We start from the raw sequence: 26,145 nt of genomic DNA, 5'->3' as shown, positions 1-26,145 counted from the left end.
CTGGCTGTGCAGAAGTTGAGTGTCCCTCGGGGAAGGCAGCAGGCATTGACTTGATGCCTTGTGACATCTCCCTGGCTCTGTTAATAAGCTGGGTGAGATGTCAGGTACAATCTCATCAGCGGGAGCAGCGCTGCCCCAAGGAGGAGCCGCTGCCTCTGGAGCTGCTCCCCACACACAGGCTGAGCAGCAACGCTAATTATTACAATGAGCAGCTCTCCTAATTGCCTCAGGAACCACTCACCTCACTGAAAATGGACTGGGAGTGCTGCCTTAAGTTTGAGCTTTTGTGTATTTCAGGTTCTGTGGTGCCCAGGGGTGCAGCTCTGAGCTCACAGTCAGTGTCACTGCACAGAGCAGGGACACAAAACAAATCCTTCTCCTGCTGCACACCAAGGACAACTTTCAGCCCCAAAAACACAAACAAGGGTGGGCTGAAGGGAGGAACAAGAAGGATGGGACCTCACAGCCTGGAGCTGGAATTGGACAATTAAACCCCAATATACAAATGGACCAAAACTTATAAAAATGTGAGACTTAGTGACCAGTTATGCATTTTGTGGCCATTCTTAGTCCACCTTAGGTGTAGCCCTGGTCAGGCCCTGTCCTGCCCAAGGTGTATCCTAAAGGCCTTTCAATAAATATCTACTTTATTCCAGTCTCTGTTTCAGGTCAGGCTTCCCAAGGCATCAGGGGAACTCCTCTGGTACTTGGCTCTATAAAAAAAAAACCTCCTGAATTTTATTACAGTCCCACCTGCTCTGACACAGGATTTCTCAGCCTGTGTGGTGGTGCTACAGTGGCATGAAGGAGTTGGAATACTGGAACAAGCAGAGGTAACTCAGTGCCTGTTTTATGGTTGTGATTTATGTCTGCATAAATCCTTCCTACACCTGCTTATACTGCCTTCTACAATCCTGGGGTCTGCCTCATTTCAAGGATCCTAGAGCTGAGTAACATCACCAAAAGAAATGTAAACCCCAGAATTTCCTCCCTGGGAAATGTGAGTGAGGTTAATGGGCACTGTGCAGTGTTATTCTCAGGCATCACAACCTGAGATGGTTCTACTTACTATTTTTTCTTTTTTTTTCTTTAGTTGCATCAAAACCAAATCCATCTCACAAGAAAGGAATAAGTGAAGTCTCTTAAATCTCAAATTTGAAGGGAACACAGAAGAGAAAGTAAGTTTGCTTCAGGCTCTTGTAAATTTTTCAGAAAGTTAATGGCACAAAAAAGGAATATGGTAAAAATATTGTCCACGTGGTAACATGTGGAATGCACTGTCCATTTTCTCAGGCAGTGCTACAAGCAAAAAGACATTTTTAGGGATTGTGGAATGGCTGCAGAGTAAAAATAGAGAAACCAAAAATGTCTCACAAAACATGTTCTATAAAAAAAATAAAATTGAAAATTACTTTTTGTTACATTGTTATTCTTGGGTGCCTAAAGGTACGACCTTTCCTTTTCAGCAAAATGACAAAGGAAGTCACATATTATCCAGAAAATCAACTTTCCCCTGGCTACTATCCCAGCCAGGTATTAGATGCTGTTCCATGCATCAGAGGAATACAGTTAAAAATTGTACCAATAAGTGTTTGATGTCCAGTTTTTTGAGTAAGATGAATCAGTCACTTTTGATGCTAAAAAAATTTCATCCAGTAGAAGAATAGCCATTGCAAATATTCGAGAAAGCCTTAATGATTTCTAGTTTGTTTTTTGACTCGTCACTTTTCAGAAAATCCAGTTTACTGAGAGATACTGTCACCAACAAGGTGGCACCGGGTGTCACTCAGAGCAGACAGTTTATTGTTCCTTTTCAGATCAATACCCTCATCATCATCCTCATCATCATCCTCATCATCACCATCATCATTCCCTGCCCTGACAGAGGCACCACGGAGCCAAGAATTCCTGGGGAGCTCTTGGGAAGATTTATGTGCACACATAAACGTCCTGTACAGTGATGAAGTACAAAGTCAAACTCCATGGATACACATTCTGAGGTAAAAAAATCCATCTCAAAGCCAGAGTTTTACCTTAACTTACACTTAGGGTGTAATGCCTTGGGGCCTCTCTTTGCCCTTTTTTAAAAGGGAAAAAGGTAAAACTACTCTCAGACTTTTGGGCTATAATGCAAGGTACTTAGATCTAAGTCACCCATTATGGGAGTAATTTTGTTTTATATGAAAAATACTGAATTATCTGTAGTGCTTGCAGGCGATTAAAACTGTCAATATTCTTTGTACTTGGTGTACAGCTGTCTACGCCTACAAATCCATGAATCATGGTCCTCTAATTCAGTTTCCTGCAGTGAAATCAAGATATTATTAACATTCCAATGAAGAAAAGCTTTCTTAATTCAGTGTTTGTATTTAATGAATTGATTTATAGAATAGAGACAGTATTGGCACTGGAGAGAGAATTTGCAATACTTATTTCCACTCCTATCTACTGTATAACCTTGGGAAAGTCACCAGAGTGCTCAGCACCTCAGTTTCCCCACCATTTCATATGGAAATAACTCGAGGCAGCAACAGGAAGGAGCTTTAAAGTTAAATGAGACTCACTGCAAAAGCTTTCAGCATTTCCATGTTAAAACGCTCCGGCTTTTAAATATTTATTTTTTAACAACACAATAGTGCCTTGATCTGAAGATGTGTGTAGATGGCTTGGGGCTATTAAAGTGCTGAGCAGGCCTCCAAGAGTGCAGCTATCTCCTTCTCCTTTGTGTCCCAGGATTAGTTTATGCAAGACAAGTCTTGCAAATACAGAGCAAAGCATAAAACATTCAGTCCCTAATTTAAAGCATGAATTAACTCACCCCTTAGATAGGAAAATCCTGCATTTAAACTGCCTTCCCTTGTCTCCCTGGACTGAGAAGCTGCTGTCACACAGAGTGATCCCGGGCAGTGGTTTGAGTAATGCAAAGATAAAGTCCATCTTTGTGAACTCCTTTTAATCCTATTCCTCGAGGTCCACTCTCCCCTCACAGACTGGCACTACCCACTCTCAAGCCACCACTTCATTTTATCCAGACATAAATGATTTATGGTGTAGCCCAGGCAAAAATCAAACTCTGAATCTGATAATTGTTCCAACTGTGATGATGATTCATTAAATATTTTGGTGCCCTCTGTTGCTCTTGTTCCCACTGCCATGATCCTTATTCACTTTATTTTTGAGAAAAGCAGTGCAATATTATAAACATTTGGCAGAAATGTTTGCAAAGCCGTGCTCTTGGTCTAGTATTTCTCCTAGACAGAGAGTCCGCAGTGGCAGCTGAGACCTTTTGTTAAACTCATTGGTCTAAAATTTCATTTTAAGAGATTGCAGAGCATGATTCAGCGACACGTCAGTGCAATAATAAGTGAATGAATCCAGATTTTGCCAAACAGCTGAAACGCCCATGATCTCTGCCCTGACTTCAATGCTTGGATTCATTTTCAGTCGAGGTGTGCTTTGCTCCTTAATAAAATCCTCTGCTGCTCAACCAGTCAGAAGGTGAGTTGGGGTCACCACGACCGTCACTCGAGACAACCCCTGGTTTCTCTGCCTTGTTTCTCTCACCAAACCAGGCATTTCCATCTCCATCTGGACATGCAGCTGGGGTGGAAAACCATGCTGCTTCTTGAAGGTGTGGCCAAAAAAAAAAAAAAATTGCAGTTCAAACCTTACTTGTCTGGAGTGCATTTCTAGGCTCAGATTCCTGCCTGGGATTAGGCAAGCGGTGGAATCCAGCCCTGCAGTGCGGGAATTTCATCCCAACCAGGACCTGTGAACATCTCACTCCCTCTCGTGGCCGCAGGTACTGTGGAAACGGGCTCTTTGTGTTGATGCACTTACATCGTTTGCAGATAAACCCCAGTTAGAGACGGGAAGGGCAACTGGAAACCACCATCCTGCACTCCCTCCTTCCCCACATTCCTGAGCCTTCATCCCCACACGGACCTGCTTTTCTGTTCCTCCCCCTTTAAAACACAACTCTTCTTTCCACCAGCCTTTGTTCATTTGTGCTCTCCCTCCACAAAGCTGCTTATTCTTGGGAACAAGCTTTGTATGCAGAAAGGCGGCAAAGAAAAACCACGTGATTTTAGATGTGATTCCTCCCTAAAATCCGAGTTGAAATGGGAGTTTTTTAATGGAACTTCACGGAAGTAGTATTTGTTATTTATTCATTCACGTGCATTTCATTTCTTCTCAAAGAGTTCATTCAGAGAGACAGTCATTTAATGAGGAACTGGCTGTGCTCTTATCCAGCGTGTGGCTTGGTCTCTCTCCCTATAAACTCAGGAAAGTCCTGCTACACCTTGAAGGTGCCCAGACAGCTCCTGGCTGGCTGTTAGGACAAAGCTTGGCTTCAAATAGTCCAAGGACTGCCCCAGGTTCTGCTGAAGTTCCCAGCAGGTGTGATCTCAGTCACCTTGTCAGGATTTCAATGTCTTCACTTGCTAAATTTCCAGCACACTCTCACAATGTGTATTTAAAAAAAAAATTAGGGCATGTAAATTCCTACTGACAGGCATTTGCTTTATCTGTATAAGCTCACTCTCCAAGCAGTGAAAGCCTCTGAAAGTATTAACAAACTCTTAGGACCACTCTGCAATAAATGAGACTGAGTACACAGACAGTGTGTTTTCTCCTTCTGGCTCCATCGCTGTGTTGCTTTCCTTATATATCTGTTCTAGTTAAAAAACACTCCTGACCTAAGAAAACCTACGTCAACCTTATAATTTTTTGTTAAATACATGGTGGTCAGTGACAGGTTTAAAAGTAGTAAAGAGTGGGCATTCCATATTTAACTCTGAGTCACTCCATTGTGTGTCACGTAGAGACAGCTGCTGGCAGGCTTTGAGAAGGCTTTTTCTGGATGAAGTCCTCACTGACAGAAATCCCAACTCCAGGGTGTCCTGAGGAGCATGTCCACTCCCTACAATCAGCTCTTGACCTGTTGAACTCCATCAAACTTATGTTTCCAGGACTGTGTCCCCTGAGATTTTCCCTGTCTCTGGAGAAAGCCTCATTGAGGAAGCAGGTGAAAGCCCTGCTCCAGGGTCCTTCCAAACAATCAACACTCATATCCTCCTGAGAAAGGCACTGCACAGCATCTACCAAATGTTTCCTCCTCTCTTCACACCTCTGTTTTCCTTCAGGTGGGCAATGGTGTTATCTTACAATATAATTCAGGCTTTTGTGTTAAATGGCCTGAATTCATCTGCTTCTAATGAAAAACCATAAAATATGAACAAAATCCAGTTTCAACTTTGAAACTTCAACATCAAATGACAGACTTTGAAATATCACAGAGAAATCTTGCCATTTGCCATAGACCAACTTGCTCTACACGAAACTACTGTGCAGCCCCCTGTGCCCTTTCCGTCTCCCAGCATATCTTAACCACCTCTTTTCAGAGCTGACTAAAATGCCATCATGGAGAACAGCAACTTGCACAAAGAACACCTGCCCATAAATCTCAAATGAAACTATTTAAAGTGTAGAGACTTGCTTCTTTCTCTTTAAATGTATTTATTTTGAGAGTCAGTTGGATACATCTAGATTTCCTGCCTAGGATGGCACCTGGCTGCCCCAGAATTTCTCTCTCCATCAGCCCCCTGTACAGCCTGGAGGCACTGACTTAGTGTGTGCCCATTTCTCAGATCCTAAAATATTTTTGGTTTCCTCTCTGCTCCGTAGATTGGAGGGCTGGTTTGTGAACACTGGTACCTATGGATTTTGGTGAAATTGATTTATATCAGCTGAAAATGCAGCCCTAAAATCTCTAAAACTGACTGACAAATATCACTGTTGTAGCTGAAGCACTCCAACCTCAAGCATTGTTGCAATTTTCTCATTCACAGTCTCTCTTCTCCACATCTGACAGCTTGGGCTGCTCACTGCTCTGTGCATTTATTACACTGTCAGGAGCACAGATGGTCAAGGAACAGGCTTTGATTTATAGCTGCTTATCTTAGAAAAGCTGCCTGATATGCATATTTGAGTTTGTCAATGCTGAGACCAATCCCTTCCTACAGGACACTTTTACTTTTCATTCTTTATTAACAAGTCTGCCTTCATATCACAAGTGGGGTCTCCCTGTCAGTCAGGAAATGCTGCCTGAAACACAGCCAGGGTGAAAGCAACACTTTCCATTCTCCCATTCCCTGACACCTGCCCAGTGAAAAACTCCAGGGTTGCCATTTGAGCAGCCAGAGACTGCCTGGTGTTCCCATCCCCTGCATTCCAAAAATCAGAAACTAAACCCCCAGTGACTCCAACCCAAAAGCTACCACCAAGTGATACATCTTTAAGAGTCCTTAAAGCAAATCAGTGACAAGATATGATGAGTTTGAACCCCAACACTTTGGGAATATGGGAAGGTAAAAGCCATTCCTGATGGCAAGGATCTGTAGTTCTGCAAAAGCTGTCTGCAATCCCACACAGCTTAATCTGCTGGAAGATCACCTCACTGTAAAACAAAATGCCCTCATGGAAAGCAGATAACAAAAGTTGGAGCTGTCACCTGGGGACTCCTCCTCTTTCAAGTAATTGAACTTTTCTTCAGATTGAATCGGGTGTTTCTGTGTTTCAGCACCAAAAGGGGTGGGGTTGGCTGCAAAGGGAAAACAGGAAATGGCTAGAAAATTAATAAAGCTTGCAGAAAGCAGCTTTTATGCTTCTGACCAAATATTGCAGGGCCCACAGCTGCCCCCAGGGTGCAGAAACAGGAAATTTGGCAACAGAGAGAGACAGTATTTTTTTTAGTTGCAGACCAGATTTGTAAAGGATGTCATCACATGGAATGCTTAATTTACACTTTTCAAGTGTTTTTACTGAAAGAATAGGAAGAGAAAATATGGATTTGCTCTCTATGCGTAGGAGATGTTGTGAGCTAGGATTTCACTCATGATGATGGATGAGATGGTTCCATGGAAAGAGAAATTTTAGCAGCACATGCAGTTGCACATTCAAGAAAAAAATTGTAAGAAGTCAGGCAGAAGCCAATGACATTCAAAGGTGTCCCCATGCCACAATCCCAGCCCACTGTGAGGCTGGGGAGGGGTAGCTGGGATATTCCTCTGTGGAAAGACATTTGTGTCCCTTCCCTGTAGTGCTTTATCTTCTTTTGCCAGAGTCGGGATTAAATGCTTGGGACGGTATTTCTTGTTTGGACTCAGATGTTTATTAGTTCTTATCTATATTACAATCTCACAAGCCATGTGCTTTACAGCACTTGGAGCTAACAAAGTCAAAATGGAGCTGTATTTCTCTCTCTCCAAGGCCTTTTAAGGATAAACTGTCCAATTGAGAAATGACACCTAAATTCCAACACCTTCCTAGTGTGTGTTTGAGAGAATTCATCCTCGGGTGTAACTTTGTAATAAAGTGGACATTAAACTGAGGGTAGATGATTATGTTCTCATCCTCTGGGTTATTTACATGAAGTCAAACCCTTTTGTGATGGGGGATCTCTGACTGAGCTCAACCCCTGGGTTAAAACAGTGACACTGGGTCAGAGGAAAACATCCTCCCACACAGCTCTGCCTGTGAGGCACAACATGGTGCAGGTCACAGTCACCACTTCTCTACTCCCCCAGCTCGGGTTCATTCCTGGCTCTCACTGGACCAGAGACAGTCGAAGCCTCCCAGAAGACTCTGCAAACCTCTGATACAATGAGACAGACAGGACGGATTATGAAATGAAAACAGAAGTGCTGAGTGTACTCAAGACCCTTTCCACCTCCTCCCCTAAGCCACAGGGATCAAAAACACAGACCTGCCTGGCAAAAAAAGGAGAAAGAATGACCCATGCACTCATATCCTGGCAATTTGTGGGAATTGTCATAACACACCCAGACCAAATTACAACATCCCTGCGTAAAACTAATATGCATTTCATGCCAGCATTTGGGCACACGTGTAGATCCACTGCAGGCAGCACAAACACACACTCGGGTATGTGCTCCCTCCTCTTCTGACACAGGCACAGGACTAGGTGCTGCTTCAAATGCAGGTGAATTGTTAAATCAGGACCTGTGGATAACTCCTTTCTTGTCACAGAACCTGTTGGCTTAACAGAATTTCAAACCTGTGAACCACAGTTTCATTAAACCTCCTTAACCTGGTACAGTTCAGAGGAAAACTCTCCCTCATCTCCCAGATCCATCCCCTCTCCCAAGGGCATCTTGGCTCCTCTGAAAGGATTCTGTTGATGTTTTCAGAGGGCTCAGCAGTGTCTCCCAGTCTTAATCTCCTTGACAGCAGCATGCTGCCCCCACGAAGGCAAGTTCTTGCCCCTGCTGTCCTTCAGGAACAATTCCATCCCAAGATGACAATTACTAAGACTATTCTAGCTTTTGCCCCATCTTCTTTTGCATCTCTGGGCGCATTTCTTGCCCTTTGTTGCTCTATGATATTATGTTAGAAGATGATTTTATTAAATTCTTCATAGTTCAATAAATTCATCTAAGGAGTTTCCTTTTCAGGAGCAGGCTGGAACAGGAGAAATAGGCTGGTATAGAAGAATTTCTTCCTTATTAGGAAGAATAATAGAACTATTAAAAAGTGTTGGAGTAGGCACTGGGACGTGGATATCTCCAGTTCCTGAAAGCTCAAGTGCCTCAACTCTATACCCAGAATACAGCACAATTTAAAGTGACAATTTAAATAATTCAGCAAAAAGCTTCTCCTTTAGAAAGACTTATTCCTAAACATGAGAAAAAATTGTTTATATGAATAATCAAAAAAGTAAAAGATCTTCTCAATACTTTTGAAAATTGAATGGAATTCTAAACATCCCTTCTTTTTACTCTTGTTGAGAATCTGTTAACATTTAAAAGTCACTGTTTGTTCTGGTTTATCTTTCATAGTGTACTGCATTAAATTTTTCTTCTGAAGATACATACAGAATTCCAAGCATTCCATTCTGATAAGGTAAAAAAGAATTTGTTTCAGTCTTTCAAAATAAGTTCCATTACAACTGACATACTCCTCTAGCAAGCTTCAGTTTCCTCTGAGGAACATTTCCCCAACAAGCAAACATTCTTTTAAAGAAATTCGAAGCAGAGTTATCAAGAAATAATTAATCCCAGATTCTAAGATGCTGAAACATAGCAATATTTATTTTGCTGTTTTCCTGAAGACAATCAGCTAATATTTTCTGTTGTTTCTTTGCATTGGCACCAACTGTTCTCATCCTACACTCCTTTTCATCACAAATAACACAACTCTAGCACCATAATTGATAGCTAACAAATTCCTTTGACACCTATCACTTCCAGAAGGAAAGAAAATCCCCGTGGAAGGTGTTGCATTCCCCATCTGCAGCCCTTTTAAACATCACTGCTTATTTTAGACTTGTTTGGGGCCTTCATAGCACCAAGTGTTGTGGGGTCTTTAATGACAGCTCCGACTCACATTCCCTGAGCAAAACAATCCAGCCCTGGTTTAGGAGTTTCTTTTTTTGCTTGTTTGGTTGAGGGGGATGTTGTGTGTGTATGTGTATTTAGAAAAAGACAAAACCTCTGCCGCAAGTCTGCCCCACTCCTCTGGCAGAGGTTATCCCACAGCTGTGGGCAGAAGGGAAATACATCTGGAGCCTGGTGTGCTGGCACTGCAGGAGCTGGGGGAGAAGGTGCCACATTTCCTCACCCAGTTCTGTCACTGGGACACTCAGTTCACACATGAGCCCTGGTAAAAACTCACCACACTCTTAAATAGATGTAACTCAGCAGATTATCCCTTGCCCAAGGTGAGGCAAGGTTCAGAAAAGGATTGATGTAAGTCATTGCTCCCCGAGTCCTGTTCAGCCCCAGTTTTGTGTCTCACAGCCATTCTCAGTCAGCAAAGTCTCTCTTACACGTGGTGGGGGGATCCAACCTCAGGCCCCTGCCCTGCAAAGCCCAGAAACACAGACAAGGGAAAAATAACGAGCCTTGCAGAGGCTGCTGTAGGGTAGGGGCTGCACTCCTAACATCGCACATTAAAAGAAAAAAATCCTCTCTCTGAAGGGTGGTATCAGCTCTCTGAGGCCAGCAAGGCTGTGGGCAGAGAGAAATGGTCAGATACAGCCAGGATGTCACTTGAGGACACAAGCTGAGAGACACAGACACACAGGAAAATTCAGACACTATTTACTGCAGAATTAAATAGCGTGTCCTAAAAACTATTTCAGTACCCCTAAATGCACATTCAGTACCACAGCTGCTTGGATAAACATGGGGGCTCACTTTGAAATGAAAAAAACCCATCAGTTCACTTCTGCAAATAACAAGAAAACTGTCCTTAGTGCTGTTTCTGAAGGATTTTTTAAAGACAGTTTGCAGAAGGGAGGGAACACTTCGCTTTGCCTAAATTCCTTTTGCCTCTTTGCTAAATAAAAGTCTTCTGAAAGCCACAACAGGTCCTGTAACTTTAAACCTGAGCTGAGATCATAATTTAGGTCCTGACCAAACAGCGTGGGGAGGGCGGGCCTGGCTGCTAATTGAGGACCACTCCAGCCTGCTCCCATCCCTTGGCTAAAGAAAATAGTTCTGACTCCACTCAGTTTTCATTTACTGCTCAGTTATCATCTGAGAAAACCTCCCCTCTTTACGCTACAGCAGCTAAAGGAATATTTGGAATACCAAAGTACTTTTTTTGCAGTGATTTCTTTTATCATCTCAATAACTCCACTGCCTCTAAAAAGAAAAAAAATCGAATTTGGATCCGACTGGTTTTAGGATTGGAAAGCGACCCTCCTAGCAGATCAAATATGTTTCTAAAAGTTCCATTCTTCATCTTCATCCTCGGGAGTGTGCCTTTTGTAGCACTTGCTCAAGAAGGTAAGGAGAAAGCTTGGTTACAATTATTTCCAGACATTTCCTGTAATTTAACAGTTTCTGTGCTCTCTCATGGGTTACATGGTTATTCTGACCAGTTTGTTAAAACTTGCTTTGAAATTCTGCAACTAGGCATCCACTACTGCTGTGATCTGGAAAGAAACACAGCAAAAATTTTGATGGGCTGAGTTTGACTCTATTAGGAAAGAATTTTCTGTGTGTCTGTAAGGGAGGGAGAGGGGTGCAGGCAGGTAGGGGAGGAATTCCCCCCACAGCCCTTGGAAATGGCTCCAGAGTCACTGGAACACTCACAGCGGGCTCTGCAAGCAGTGATTTAGTTTAACTGACATTTAGTTAAACTAAATGTTTAATCTAACTGACATTTAGGGGTATAACTCCATGAAAGTAACTTGTAAACCCGTTCATTGAGGAGTTCAACTTCTCTGCTTAGAGACACTTCAGACTCTTAGAATTTGAGCCTTATTCAGGGCTTTGCTAAGTTTAACTTGCCATAAGCAATATATATACAAGGGAAACTAAAGCAGGGGGGATTATTGCCAAACAGATATGAAAAGTGTGATGTACCAAAGGAATTAATTTGGAGGGTTATGTATTTTGAATTTTATAAGAAAGATACAATATATACTTTTAGGTGAAACAGATGTTGAAGTCTCTCTACAGCTAAAGGAGTCTGATTTGTTAACAGTAAATCAGAATTACCCTTGACCAGTACTTGATTCCAGGAATGGCACTTTGCAACTCAGTCTTTCTGAGAAGTATTTGACTCATGGTGAATGAATTGGCCACAAGGCAATGTGATTTACAGCTGCCATTGCCATGGAACACGTTCCAAGCAGCAGCACAGCAGTTTCAAGAACCACTGCTCTAAATACAGTAAATTTAAACTCAGCCCACAGCTCTTCCAATAGATCTGCTCATCAGGTTTAGATTTGGGGACCCAAAATGAAAAACACTTACCTGATTTTGGCCTGGTAACAATCAGTAGCATCTTGCTGGAAAGAATGGAGCTATGCTGATACACACTGCATCTGGATGTTGACTTGAAACTTCTAATGTTCTGTGTGTCAGAATACGAGCCTGAAATTTGGAGATATGGTTCAAAATTTCACAGAGAAACTAAAATCAACAGATATTAGGCAAGTCACAAAAGTTGTTTTCTACGCTCATCCAGCCACCTTGTTCTTAAAGAGCATCTATATTAAATTTACCAAAAAAGCATCTATATTAAAAGTACCAAATTTTAAAGCCATTCGTAATGAAGCAAAACCACCACTATTTTACAGAATTACCTTAAGCAATATAAGATACCAGAATTACAGGTTAAAATGTTCATCTTCAGGCTTTTGAGAAGTTTTTAAGCATATTTCCTCTCAACTCTGAGAGGAGTCCAGCAACGACCAGGCTGAAATCCTACTAGTGATAAAAAATACAATATTTCCTGTTTCCAAAATCCTACCTCTGCTTTATTACCTGTACAGTTTGCATTGAGCTCCAGAGCTGGATCAAGAATGTGGTTTACAATATTTAAGTTTTCTGTGTCTGTTTAGGGTTCGTGACTTTTTCTTCACATGGAGCCAGTCATTTAGGATAACTTCCAAAGGATACACCAGGAAAATAGACTCCAAATAAAATAAGTCTGGAGTATTTAGTGTCTATCACTGCTGTTTACTGATAACCATCAGCAATTACAAGTTAGAACAGACATGAAATGGCAGTGCCACCCTCAGCAATCTCTGCTGGCTGATGGGAACCACGAGAAGCCTTGACTCGTACAGAGCTCGGTGAAGTGGCTTTACCCAGAACCTCTGGGGAGCACAGTGTGGCCTGAGGGTCTCAGAGGAAAAAAGCCTCCTGATGATACCTCTTAACCTGGAAAAGGCCATAAATAAACCTGCAGCTATTCTTTTCTTATGGCTGGACACTCAGGATTATGGACTGAGACTAAATCAAGAAAAGCAGCTTTGTTTCCACCAGAAAGCATATTTCCAATTTCCAAAAGGATTATTATTATTAATAATAATAATCATTGTCATTATCACATTAGCAGGTACATTTTGGCCCTGCTGATCTCGTTCAGCATGTCAAAACTCAGGCCAATCTTCACACACAGAATCTAACCAAAGGAGCTGAGGTGGAAGTTGGCCTGAACAAGCATCCAAACCTATGTTCTGCAGAGGCAAAGCATTTCCTGATTCCAAACCTTTCTCGTGGTACTGTGTCATTGCAGGGAAGGAGATTACTCCGTTGGCTGTCACATAACATGAACAAAAATTAACATGATTGTTTAACAAGATACCACATGTCCCTTGGGCTGTATCAACTGCCCATGGGCCTGATCACACCTGGAGGCAAATGTTAGATTATATTTCCTTATGCAAGGCAGGTTTATACTAGGTCATGCTACATTTGGTTTGAACTGAAAGTAAGAACACAGACAGCAGGATAATTCAGATAAAAATGTTTATAGCGTAAGAAAGGAAATTGAAGTTTACAGTCAGCTATGAAAGACTAAAAAGGTTTCTTTTTTTTTTAAAATCACAAGAAAAGATTGTTTCAAAAGAGTCCTGATTTACCCAAACTCTGTCACTATTTCAGTGGCAAAACTAAACAATAAAATCAGGCAACTCTAAAACCTTTTGAAAATCAAACCCTGTAACTGCTGGTTGTAAATAAAATGTCCAGACAAATGGAACAGTCACATCTGACTCAAAACGGACCCAGTTTTTTACTAAATAAACACTGCACAACCTTTCATCCTGCATGAAGGGTGATGAGTACTCTTACACATGTCCCGTCTATGCCTCTTCATGATATGAATGTAACTCTACATGTCCAATACCCAAGGAGATTATCACAGAAAGGAGAAAATCATCACATTAGTGGATCTGAATTTTTCAGCGTCTTTGTGGAAGCCCAGCAGAGAAGAAATAAAATTCGATTTCTTCTCAGCTGGGCAAGCAGAGAGGTTTGCACATCTGTATCCCAACAGTTAGTTTTTGAATCTGTAGCTTCACTAACAAAGAAAAGAGTCATATTTAAGGGCTTACAAGTGGACCTTTCATTAACTTGGGCTGCACACTAAAACTGGAAACAGAGAGGCCAGATTCTCAGCTCTGCAATTCACCAGTTTCTACTGAATCTGTGCATTCACCTCAGACCAAGGACTTGTAAATCATCTGCAAAAAAGAAAAATAAAACCGAAGCAGCAAAGAACCTGGAGAGCATTTAGGTAGATAATGAGGCAGTGCAGGGAGGATTTCAGGCTGTGAGGCTCCAACAGGACCGTGTGGTGTTTCTCCATGTGTCACTTGAGGTGAGCCACACAAGAACCACAGAAATGCCCACTGCTGCTGCTGGCCCAGCTCAGGCACATGGGCTGGCTCAGTGGCACATTTATTTTGTTGGTTTGTTTGCTTTTTGTCTGGATGTGGTCAGGGACTACAGGATGGAACCCAAATGCTGCCAGATCCTACCACTCAGAGCCTCCCAGATCCTCTCAAAGGGCCCCTCTGATCTGTGTGTGCACAGACCATCCTCTCCACGGGGATTAAACCCACAGCAAAGCTCCGAGCTCTGCAGAGCACAATCTGTTACACAGAGTTTCAGAAAAAGATGTGGGATTGGGAGTATAGGTATGCTGGGATATGCTAAAGAGAAACAAATGAGGAAAAATACGAGACAAATGCACTATTGATTTCCAACTCTCCATCTCAGAAGCTTGGCCAAAAACTCTCAAAGGACATAGAAGCTGATGCTGAGCACATTCTCATGTTGCCTTATGACTTCCTCATGTTTTTTCCATCCTTTTATTTGTTGATTACAAACACTGTAACATCCAGCACGAACTGCATCAGAATGATCCTTTGTGTGCCCCCCCATTTAGCTGTTACACCATCATCATTTTCAGCAAGCAAGTACTAAGTACTCTGTTAGCAGAGCTTGAGACTCCATTAAATCTGTAACGGGGACACACTTAGCTCCAAACCCACGTTAAAATGTTTTTATGGCTATGAAACCCATGCAAACATTAGCCAGTCTATTGTTAGTGGAGTATAAAACTCAGACTAAACACATTTGAAGGGAACTTACCTGCTGCATGGCAATATAAAGGAGGTAGCCAAAAATCACTGTGTGAACGGAATTAACACCTAAGAGTTTCCAGTTCAGCGTCTGGCACGAGTATTTCAAACAAATGAGTTGAGGGATCTGCAAAATGTTCTGCTTGCAGATACAAAGGGTTAGTAATCTACAACAAGACAACTGTGAAAAGACACACAGCTGTAGCCTCAGAGTCCAGGGAAGGAAGTAATTTAGAGGAAAGTTTAATTTATTACTGTAGTAGAGGTAATTTCTTAAATCCTTTTGTTTGCATTTACATATCCCAGTAATGTGCACTGATGTCTGCTCTGTGCTGCACATCTGCCCAATTTGCTGATCCCTTAGAGCAAATTTTGTACTTTTCCTGTCTTGGCTGCAACTCCCCTGCCTCGTCAGCCACGCAGCAAAAGACTGAAAGTTCTGTGATTCTGCCACTTTATAGCAAAGTACAGGAGACATTTACACCTTGATCACAAGTCTAATATTTTTGTTCCATCCCTCTCTGCTCAGAGGAAACAATTAGACTGTTAGTAAAACTGCAAACAGGGAAACGGGGTCACGGGGCAGCAAACCTCAATAGGAAAGTAATTTTATCCCATATTCATGGGATAGCAAATCTGAGAACAGTGCACTTGGTAGACAAGAAAGCAGAGGTTGACATAGCAACTGTTGAAAGCATAAATTTGGAAAACTCATCTCTAGTTCTGCAAGGAATATTTTAAAGGAATATCCTGTAATGGGGTTTGTCATTTCCTTCCTAATGCCCACAGCTCTGGGGCTGATTTTACCATGCAGAAGACAAAGCTTAGGAAGTTTCCAGCTTTTCCTCTCCTGGCTTTGTTTTGTGACTCTGGTTGGGGGTCATTACACACACCAAGCTCTTGAAGAGCTGTTGCTCCTCTTGTATCTGCCCGGTTAAAGTGAATTGTGGTTTGCTTTTCTGTCAGTAGAATACCGTAACATTCACAAGACATGTGATCTGCTTGGGAAGAAGCCGAGTGGTTCTCTGCCACTTGGCACTGTCGGTTTAAACTCTGGCTTTGTTCCTTTGGCTAAGCCAGCACCAGCAATAAAACCCATCTGTGGCAGGGTGTGGTGACCAAAGGAAATGTTTCTGACTATTCAGCAAAGCATTGTCATCACGAGCTACACGGAATACCTGACCCAAGTCAGTCATACTCTAAATAAGGCTGAGCTAAATCCTTCCTTGTGCTTGACCATTTTCCAACTGCCAGATCCTTTCCAAAGTCTCTGGTATTCTGTCATGCAGCTTCCTTCGTTATATATAGCAAAGCTGTCAGTCTTTGTCTAAGGAAACTGCAGGAAGCACTTCAGGATTTAGACAGTACATACTTTCTCCTGGACAACAGTCTAGACACTTAAATACACGCCAGGGGATTTTTAATGGCATGACAGATCACTCCAACTTCCAGAAAGAATTAACAGAGAAAGAAAATGCCAATGTTGTGGCCCCAAACAGGCCAAGGACACAGACCTCTCTGGATACTGCAGATGTGATTTTGCAGGAGCCCCAGGTACAAATGAGAATTTCAGCTCTCATTAACAAACTTCCCTATTTTTCTGGAGTTGGAAAATTTTAACTGTCCAACGATTCAAGTTGCAAAATTCAAACTCCAGAATCCACTATATTATATTCTTCACACTCTTGCATTTTCAAAGTACAAAAAATCTTACGGCTTGGATTTGGCAGTGTTGAATAATTTCACAACAAAAGAGACACCTGTATAGTTTTTAAAAATATTCTAAAGTATAAAAATAATGGAAAACTATTCTCACACAAAATAAAGGGAATGTTGTAGGTTTTGGATATGACTCTGGAATACACTTAAACTGAGGATGAAGCCAAATCACAGGCAAAACTGCTTTTGAAAATTACAGAGCTGCTGTATTTAAAAGGCAGATCCTTTGCAAATCATCCATTTTTGTTAAACCTCCACCACCATGAACAGAGGTTTTCACTGAACTACAACAGAACTAATTCCAATAATGAGATACTGACTAAGACTGAGTTTGCTCACAATTAAATTAAGGTCTCTAAGTGATGAATGCTTCCACAGAAAGAGAATTCCTGCATCAGGACATAAATGCTGAATAAAATGCAGTCAAAACAGGATGGCCAACACGTACATCCATACACAGCCCTTCAAACAACACCACTTGGTCTGGAACAATTCCGGAAGCAGAGACTGAAAACCATCAGTCAGCTCCAGATGTTTGCTCAGTTACATCTCCAAAAGAAAAGTGATATGTCCCAAGTGAGCTATCCTGCTAAACTCTCTGCTAGCTAATATTTTTAGCTGTTATAAATAACTGATGCTCATTTTATTTTTTTAAATGTTTTTTTTTCATGTAGAAGAAGAGGGCAATGAGGAAAAGATTATTCCAGTTCTTGCTAGAGGGAATCATTTAAGGTTTGCCATTTTTATCTCCTGGTCTCTTATCAGAAATGGAAACATTCTATTTTGAGGGCTTCCTATTTCAAGGACTAAGCTAAAATACGGACTTACAACTGCCTTTACCCACTAGTGGTTGGATTTATTCGGGTTTATGCAAAGAAAGAAACAAGATCCTACAATATTTTTTCGTCTTCAGAAGTATCTTTGTTGGTTTTGGAGATACCTGAAAGAAATGCTAATGAACAACAGTTTTACAACTCCCTCTCCTTTCCAACACAACCACTGTGCTTTGAAAGCAGCCCTAGGAGGCTCCTCTAGTAAACTGTCACTCTGTGCACAGGAATAGTGAGCTCAGCTTCCCCTAAGTGAGTCATGGGATGCTCAAGCATGGGAGGTTTTCAAAGCAGTATTAAACTTTTAAAGACATCAAATTTTGTCCTGGTGTGAGAAGCTGCAGCCTGAGAGCAGCTGGGACTTTGAACTGAAAGGCTCCCAGCTGGAACTTTGGCAGGAAGGGATGCAATGATTAATTCACATCTGCAGCAACATATAGCTGCAAACAGAGGAGGCTCCTTGGAGACAGCCCCAGCACTGTGAGGTAACGTTTTTATTTACAACCTCCTCTAACATAATATTAAGAACACATGCAGAAGCACCACTTAACCCTGACTCTTACTATATTTGGCCCACATCAGATGAAACCAAGAAATGACACCAGCACACACCCCTTAAATCCCATTTACATTCCCCTTGATGTCAGTGGTGCAGAGCCTTGTAGTGGGTACGGAGAAAGAAGCTTGAAGTCCAGTAGTGTCCCCCAGTTTCATTTCAATATTTAACTTCATGATTATGTTCTCTGACAAAGAGCTGTCTAGTATTCAGTGTCCCCTCCTACAAATGCAGAACACTGATAATAAATTCCCTCCCAATCTTTCTCTGGGTGATAATTTGGTAGTGTCTAAGCAGCACGCAGCCAGCTGCACTGTCAGTCTAAAATGAACCTGGAGAGAGTCCAGGGACTGTTCTGCATCAAATACAGAACCTCAGCTTGAACAGGGCTGGGGCAGGACCTTCAGACTGACAGAAACCAGGTCAGTCTGAGCTTTGGGCAGTTCATAGGGAAGTCATAGTCCAGTTTCCCTTTGCAGCTAAGGAAAGGCAGCACTACCAAGGATGATTCCAAATCTCAGGTGAGCTGAATTATCTTCTAGAGGTATTTATTTTTCCCTACAGACCATAAAAGAAGATAATGGCAAGCAGACACTTTATTTAGGTGCCTTTATTAAGAACCTAAAATTAGGCAAGATTAATCTGGGCCACCTCCTTCTGTCAATCACAGTACTGAGAGGGCAAAGGCACTGGAACAGTTTTTCCACATGCCACTCATGGCCAAGCCTCTGCAACAAGTATCACACACAAAAAAATGTTATGTTTCTTTGTGACATTCACAAACCCTAATTTTCTACACCTTTGCTTTCCTTTCCTGCCTTCACTATCAGCCAATTTTCAGGGCTGAAAGCTACTGCCATGCCAGCACCGTAAGCAGCTTCTCCCAATAAGCTGCTTGTTGTTAACATACAAAATTTATTTCACCTTCTACTGGGGGATTTTCCTCTAGTAATTGGTTTTCTCCATCTGTGCTTACTTTCAACTAGTGAATAAAGGATGTTTCTTCAGTTCTGACTGGGATTCAGATCGGGTGAACTGGTCCATACACATTTGTGTTGCTGAGTTCTATTGCTATTTTTTTGTTCACACATAACATTTACATAGCCATGACTGTACATCACAATATTGTATTTTAAAGATATTATTTTATAAGCGAAAATAAAGATTGTAAAATAATGCTATATCTGAAATCACACTGATATTTAGAGAGTGTCTAAATATACAACAAAACCTCAGCCCCCTTTATGCTACTTCAACAATACCTGGGGTATATTCAATCAAAAATGACCAAACTATTATTTTTACCATCTAATTTGGAACTTGATTTACCCTGTTCTAGTCTTTCCATGGATTATACAGTGATTTCTGGGACATTGACTGGCTTAATTAGCCACTATGTTTGGCCTCATGAATATAGTTTCTTCATCTACTCCTTTCTAAACTATGCCTGCACACCCCTTTAGCTCCTAAATAGAAACTGCATCTGTATTCAGGCTTATAAGGATACGGAAATATAAAATTCTCTTTACTTCAGTACACCTGGAATTAGAAATCTAAGTTTAGTTCAGTGTTTGGTCTCTTGGCAATGGAACAAAGCTCTCAGTCTTACATTGGTGGAGATGGATAAAAATTTTCTAGTTTGATTCAAAAAACTGTTTTGTGAGCAAAGGAAAAATATTTGCAAGTTTCCAGTAGAATTCAAATGAGAGTTTGAGCAAAACCAGGGTTGTTTTTTTTCTCAATGACAAATCATTCATCCTCTGCCTGAACAATTTCCTTTAAGCTGCCAGTACATTTTTTACAATTTTTAAAATTAAATATTGGCTTTTTTATTTGAAATAACATTTTTCTATTAAAAGGGGCAGGTAAAAATGTACAAAATTTAAATGGAGCTCACAATATAAGAAAAATATTTTCTTGAGTGCTACCTGCACAGCTGATCTAAAGAAATTCTGCCTTTTTTTTTTCATTTTTGACTGCTATCAAGCAAAATGCCCGTCCTTTCTAATTTCTGTCACAGAACAATAGATGTTTACTTGCCTCTATATCATATATAAAATGAGTAGGGTGCTTTTAGGAGTAGTAAAGTTTTCCATAAGAAGTATTTGGAACAAATCTAACAATTCAGAAATTGTCTAATTTCATATGAAGAGGAGATTAGAATGTTTTTAGGTCACCAAATAAAAAATGTAATTAGTAGAAATAGTGTTAATAAAATAAGCAAAGAGGTTGTGTGAATATTTATTATACCTAAGATATTCAAATGGTACAGGCATTTTCATTTTTTTAAAGAACTCCTGTCAAGAACTGTCCTTTTTCTGATGTGATTGCTTTGATAAACAGTCAATGGAAGATCCGAATCCAGGAAAGAAATTTTCAGAAGGTTTTGGTGTTTTTTTTGCCTCAAGTACTTGCTCAGAACATCTGCTATTAGCTCTTTGCTTAAGTTTCAGCAGTGGTATCTGGAATTAGCAGGACCTTCATGCCCCAGGCAGCAGCAGGACAAGCAGCCCTCACCTGCCTTTGTAATCACCAGGAATTACAAACTCCCAGGAGCTCTCACACCACATTAACATCACACTCTGCCTCTCACAGGTTTATGAATCAGCACGAAATTGAATTAAGCGATACTTGGGTTTTCAGCACACTCTCGGTACTGCCAGTTATCCCCACACAGCTGTGTCCTTCCTGTTCTGCCTTGTTCCAGCTCATTTCCCTACTGATCAGTTCTGGCTGTGTTTGTGAATTAACAGCACTTTGTGTGGGTCAAAATCTAGATATCCATTTTATCAATGAGCACAGAGGAACTAGAGGTCTAGAATTTAAAAAACCAACCAACCACCACCAACAAAAAAACCCAAACCACAACCATTACACTGTTATCTAAAAATTGAAATTATGGCAATTAAGGTTTGCATGTTTAGGAAAGCCTCAGGACTGATTTGTGTAGAAATATTTCCAAACTACGAAACTCTAGCTGCACCCATAAGCATTGATGGCAGCTCTAAAAATAAAGGTTGCAGCTGGGGCTGAGCTGAAATATGAGAGAAAGCTTTTATTATTTTAGAAATAGAAGATGTTTGAAGTAATCTATCCTAATACATAAGCTAATTCTCAGCTCGAAATCTGGAATCATCTCATCCACTTTGGCAAAACTTGTCTTCATAAAAAAGGAAATATTGTCTTGGACTAAATGTTGGTAACCAGTATGGTTCAAGGTTGTACCAGAGTTTAGTGATGGGTACTTCAGCTTTTTGTCCTGCTGCTTTGGACAAGAGAATTCAAGCTTATTCCAAGTAATTTCCTATTCCCCTGTGTGCAAGGTCAGGGAGACAGAACACTGCACAGAGGCCACGTTTAATGAAGTTTTGTGTCAGAGGAGCCAGAACATGTGACTACCAAGTAAAGTCCTGACTCATTTTCTAAAATTTTATTCAGCAAGCTCAGTTCTAGAAGGAGAAGAAAGTGCAACAATCGATTTCAGAGACAGAAATGACACCGAATTTGAAGAATTACCAACAATGGTGAGTATATAATGCTAAATAAAAGATCCTTTATGCTAACTTCTTATTCACTGCCACCTCCCACCTCTTCCAATTCAGTATCACTCGCAGTTTCAGTGAAACTAAATTCAAAAACTACTTTACAAAAACCCACCGAAAAAAGGCAGGTCTGCAAAATTCTGCAGCCTCCTACACCTTTTGCAGTCCCACCAAGAGATCTGATGTAGAAAGCCTCCAGCTGGGAAGACAAATCAGCTATCTTGGTCTGGTTTGGTCACTGTATGCACGTGAAACATGAGAGGTGACAGCTAAAACAGCATCCATGCCTGACAGACCACGAAATTGAAATGCTACTTTATACATGTAGGCTGAATGTGATGAGGTTTTCTTTTCCCCCTAATGCTTGTCATTGCCCACAAGACTACACAATGTAACAAATCTTTTGCAGTTTGGAGAGCTGAAGACCACAGAAAGTTCCTTTGTCGTGGATGGAGAAAGTGAAAATGCTACTGCTTATGAAGTTAACACAGAAAGTGTTGATGGTAAAAATCCCTTTCATTTCTATTTTTTAGTTCTTCTGCCATCTGCTAAATAATATCTGGAAATCTCAAATACTCTCTCAAGCTTCATTTGCTCCCTTTCAAAAGCACAACCTCAACCCATTGTGACAAAGTCAATAGAATTTTCCTTGGATATAGCCTTTCAATTTGGAAGGCAACGCTCTGTACAAAGCAGAGTGAGTAATTATTGTCTTTTTGGCTTTACAGGTGAACGGAGTGGGGAATCAGAGAAAACTGATGAAGGTATTAAAGTGAAGTTTTGCTTATAAAGACAAGGGGGAACATAATTGCCAGGCAATTCCCCTTCCAGCAACCCTTTCTGTGCCCATGCCATTAAGTAGAAGTTTCAGGGGAGTGACAGCCTGCTCCCTTGGCTGTTTTCCCTGGTTCACCTGATCACTGTCTCCATATGCACACCCACATAGAGCCCTTCAGCCCAAAGTCATGCTTCAGGCTGCTGAACATTAAAACCTCCTTCAGAATTCACAAGATAGTAAGAATTTCCCTGAGGAGTGGGATGCAGCAGAACAGCAGCAGGTCTATCTGGTCTTGTCAGTGGTCTCCATGAAAATACATACTAACCATCCCAATTTCTTCTTTCAGGTGGTCTGGAAACAATCGCACTGGTTGGAATAATTATTGGAATCATTGTTGCAGTTGGAATCCTTGCAGGAATAATAATTGCAGTTGTAAGGAAGATGTCAGGCAGGTACTCGTAAGTAAATTGCTCATCAGGCTTTTTCTTCAACATCTTCCTCTGAGCAAGGTCGCAGGAATTGCTTGGGAAATTTCCAAGGTTTCTATTTTGACAAAAGATCCTCTTTTCCTGTTACCCAGTGCCTTAGAGAGAGTCAGCAGGAGCTGCCAGTGTGGTGTGGGGTCTGCATGCCCTCATGTGCTTTGGAACAACTTCCCACATAGTGTGCACATGCTGTTACAATATCAGGTTCTTGGGGCTGGGGTTACTCTGGTGAACTGAGTAATTCACTAGGAAGTACTACAGGACTAAGTTCCAGAAGTAGGGGATAATATGTGAACTCTACTTCATTTTTTGGTGACATACGAATCTAAACTCTGAAGGAGTTTCACCCCAGAAAAGTGAACAGATACTGTGCATGAGGAGAAAGCAAAATAGGAACTAGGAAGAGAAATAAAGAAGTGATAGGAAAGACAAAGAGAAGGAGGAAAAAAGATCATGTAACTTACATTTGGGTAATGATGAACAATAAAATGTCTACATTTTGTTTTCTAGGCCTTAAACACAGTTGAAACAAGCAACCATGCCATTCCATGCTGGAAAATACAAGTGCTTCTCATTTTAAACAAACTAAAGACTGTTCCTGTATTTGTGTGAGAAGATGATCCATGGAAAATATAATCAAAGAATTTCAGATCTATGGGGATACCACACAACTCTAAGGACCACCCTCACACCTCCCCTTGCACAGAGCATGGAACATTTCATGGGATTTTTCACTAACCAGAATTTTACTAGAAGAAAAAGATTTTGCAGTAAGAAAAAACCCTGCAGCAAAGATGTACATCTGAAATGTGATTTGCAGGTATTATATGCTTGGGTTTTAAATGCTACCAAAGATTATTTCACATTACATTGTATGTATTCTTTTAAAACAAACAAACAAACAAAAAGTGGGTTTGGCTGGTTAAGTGCTCCTGGCATGTTTATCTACCACATGATGTATCAAAAAGGAGCAACTGGTCCAGTGAGAACCGGTTATTTACACAGTAGGAAAATACTGGATATTGGAAGCTAAAAATCTTCCACTACTGATACAGATTTTCTGCTCTTGATACTTATGTTATTTTGTGGCAAAATATGGTAGGTCTGGCTGGAACTGATCTACCGACTGAAAGCTTGCTCATCTGACTATGGCATCAGGAATTTCCTGCCTTCTCTTGTTGCAGAGACATGCAGGAATTGAAATACACATCCTGAATTAAGGGGTGCTTGGCAAATACCCAGTTTTGATGGGTCACTTTAGAGCTTTTGGTTTTGCTTTATGCCTGTCCCATTTTCTAACTGTACAGTCGATTCGTTTGACAATACGTGCAGCACCAGGTCAGAATGTGTCACTGAGGGGTGATGCAGCTTTGGAGTCTGCAGCTTTTCTGGGGCATATTTAAAGCAGCACAACCTGGATGCACAGAGCTCAGAGCAAAGGCTTTGCATGTCAAGAGGCTGCAGTGCATTAGGTGTCCTAAATTTTATGGCACTTCAGTGTTTGGTGTAAAAATCATGATAATCAATATCATCATCTATTTCTAAATTTGTCAGCTTATCTGTGTTTGCTTTTCAGTTTCTTCCATGTGCCTTGAACTATCATATCAATCCAAGCTTTGGAAATAAAAATCATAATATAAATTGTATTATTTTACAATAATTCTTCTTGGTTTTCTTTTAAAAAAAGTAAAATTTCTTGAACTTCCTTCAGTTTTCCTGACTTGTTTTGCTACTTGTCTTATCAGTGCAATGTCTACAACCAACTCATTTGACACTGATAAACAAAACTATAATCAAAAACTAAAGATATGAGAGAAAACGAATTCAGAAGTCTTTAGTTAGTTCTGGAGCTGATGGGATGAGACCCTCAGTCTGTGACCAAGGAGCAAGCTTAATCTTCATCTTTGTGTAAATTCATGTGAAAACAGGAAAATTACAGGTTTTTCCTTCTTGCAGTGAAAGAATACTAATTCTGTGAGCCTCAATTTAACAATTTCTTATCTGTACTGGGAAATACCCCATAAGGTGCTCTGATGCCTGCTCAAATGCATGGCATATGGAACTATGAATTATTCACCCATTGGAGGGAATAGCACAGATGTCACCAGTTTCTTCTGCATCAGCTCAGTCACTGCTAATTTGCAAATACCAAAATGAGGAAACCTTTCTTATGCCACCAGTAGTAACAAGCCCCTCATCTGAAAAATGTATAGCAGAGAACCTTTCTGGGCAGTTCTGAGTTTTCTTGGATCATGGACAGAACAGTTGAACAAGCAGCATTCTGCTCAAGGACACTGTGCATTGCTCCTACTCCAGAAGTTATTTTAAATTCATATCACAACTACTTAATTTTTCTGGTCTTAACTGTGCCTTTATAGCCTACTTCCTTGTTTAAGGTAAGGGGTTTTTTTAATCTTAGGTAAAAAATGAACCTTGACCAAATGGCCCATGCTCCACTGAAACATTTAGGGGGCTTCCAGCACTGGAGACTCACTACTAAATATTGTGCTCTACTAAATCTGACCAACAGAAACATGAAGGCAATTTCCTTCTCATTATCAGTTGGAGTCCAAGATACTCAGTTATGGCTAAAGAAAGCAAGGACTCTGAAGAACCAGAAGATGTCTCTTATTATGAAAATCCAGCAACTGCTCCTGCACTGATACATTCAATATTCTGATGATTCACACACCTTGCTGCCTAGAAATCTCAAGTGCAGAACATTCCGATCAGCTGCAAACAAATTTCAAGAAACAATGGAAAATTCATTAAAATCTTGCACATTTTTAACGTATCTATGTGTTACTGAATCCTGAATTTAATTAATCTGCGATTTCATGATATAAACGTTTTGGAAATGCAGACTGAAGATGCAAAAAGAGGTTTGTATTTCACATGAATCTACAGTTCTGTGACTGAGCTGTCATTGACTTGTATTTTCCATCTTCCTGTTGCTAGTTCAGGCCCTCAAAGGTGGGTTGAACACAAGCTATGAGTGGTTTTGGTAGAATTTCTGTGAAAGATGGGACCTTTTCTGCTTTGTGAGAAGTCAAACAGCACATTGTCCTGGGGCATAACCTTTCTGTGACTGAAATGAGTGATTGGTACATGTCTGTTCAACCAAGGCCAAGGTCAGGAGAATTCCTATGCATGAGAACACACGAGGAAACAACAGCTCCATGCTTTCACCAGCTGGCCAAGCCTGACTTTTAGTCACAGGGAACAACACTCAATAAATCAACACTTGCCTTTAACTTAAAGTCCTCACTCCTGATCATATTCATTCCTTCAGAGTTAGTAACAATAACCTTTTGCAGCTTGGCT

General features: G+C 40.9%; 1 protein-coding gene across 2 annotated transcripts; it reads left to right on the top strand.

Moving 5' to 3' along the window:
* The first annotated feature begins 10,479 nt into the window (after positions 1–10,479).
* PDPN (podoplanin) lies at positions 10,480–24,294 on the top strand. 2 transcript variants are annotated; one of them, XM_066334309.1, is made up of 6 exons: positions 10,480–10,814; positions 21,455–21,540; positions 21,968–22,061; positions 22,287–22,322; positions 22,683–22,794; positions 23,332–24,294. In XM_066334309.1, the coding sequence occupies exons 1-6, from the start codon at positions 10,745–10,747 to the stop codon at positions 23,336–23,338; spliced, it is 405 nt and encodes a 134-aa protein (XP_066190406.1). In that variant the 5' UTR covers positions 10,480–10,744; the 3' UTR covers positions 23,339–24,294. The 2 variants fall into 2 exon arrangements, with proteins under 2 accessions (XP_066190406.1, XP_066190405.1); XM_066334308.1 differs by having other exon boundaries at positions 10,679–10,814; positions 22,683–22,788.
* The last annotated feature ends 1,851 nt before the right edge of the window (positions 24,295–26,145 follow it).

The sequence above is a fragment of the Sylvia atricapilla genome, chromosome 22, assembly GCF_009819655.1.
Source record: "Sylvia atricapilla isolate bSylAtr1 chromosome 22, bSylAtr1.pri, whole genome shotgun sequence".
Taxonomy (NCBI): Eukaryota; Metazoa; Chordata; class Aves; order Passeriformes; family Sylviidae; genus Sylvia; species Sylvia atricapilla.
This window is presented reverse-complemented; position numbering and strand designations above follow the sequence as displayed.

Bases quoted from the DNA above. Each gene is read 5' to 3' on its own strand.
- PDPN (XM_066334309.1), top strand. From the start codon at position 10,745: ATGTTTCTAAAAGTTCCATTCTTCATCTTCATCCTCGGGAGTGTGCCT. The intron at 21,541-21,967 runs GTGAGTATATAA...AATCTTTTGCAG, and splicing joins TTGAAGAATTACCAACAATG to TTTGGAGAGCTGAAGACCAC. The intron at 22,062-22,286 runs GTAAAAATCCCT...TTGGCTTTACAG, and splicing joins TAACACAGAAAGTGTTGATG to GTGAACGGAGTGGGGAATCA.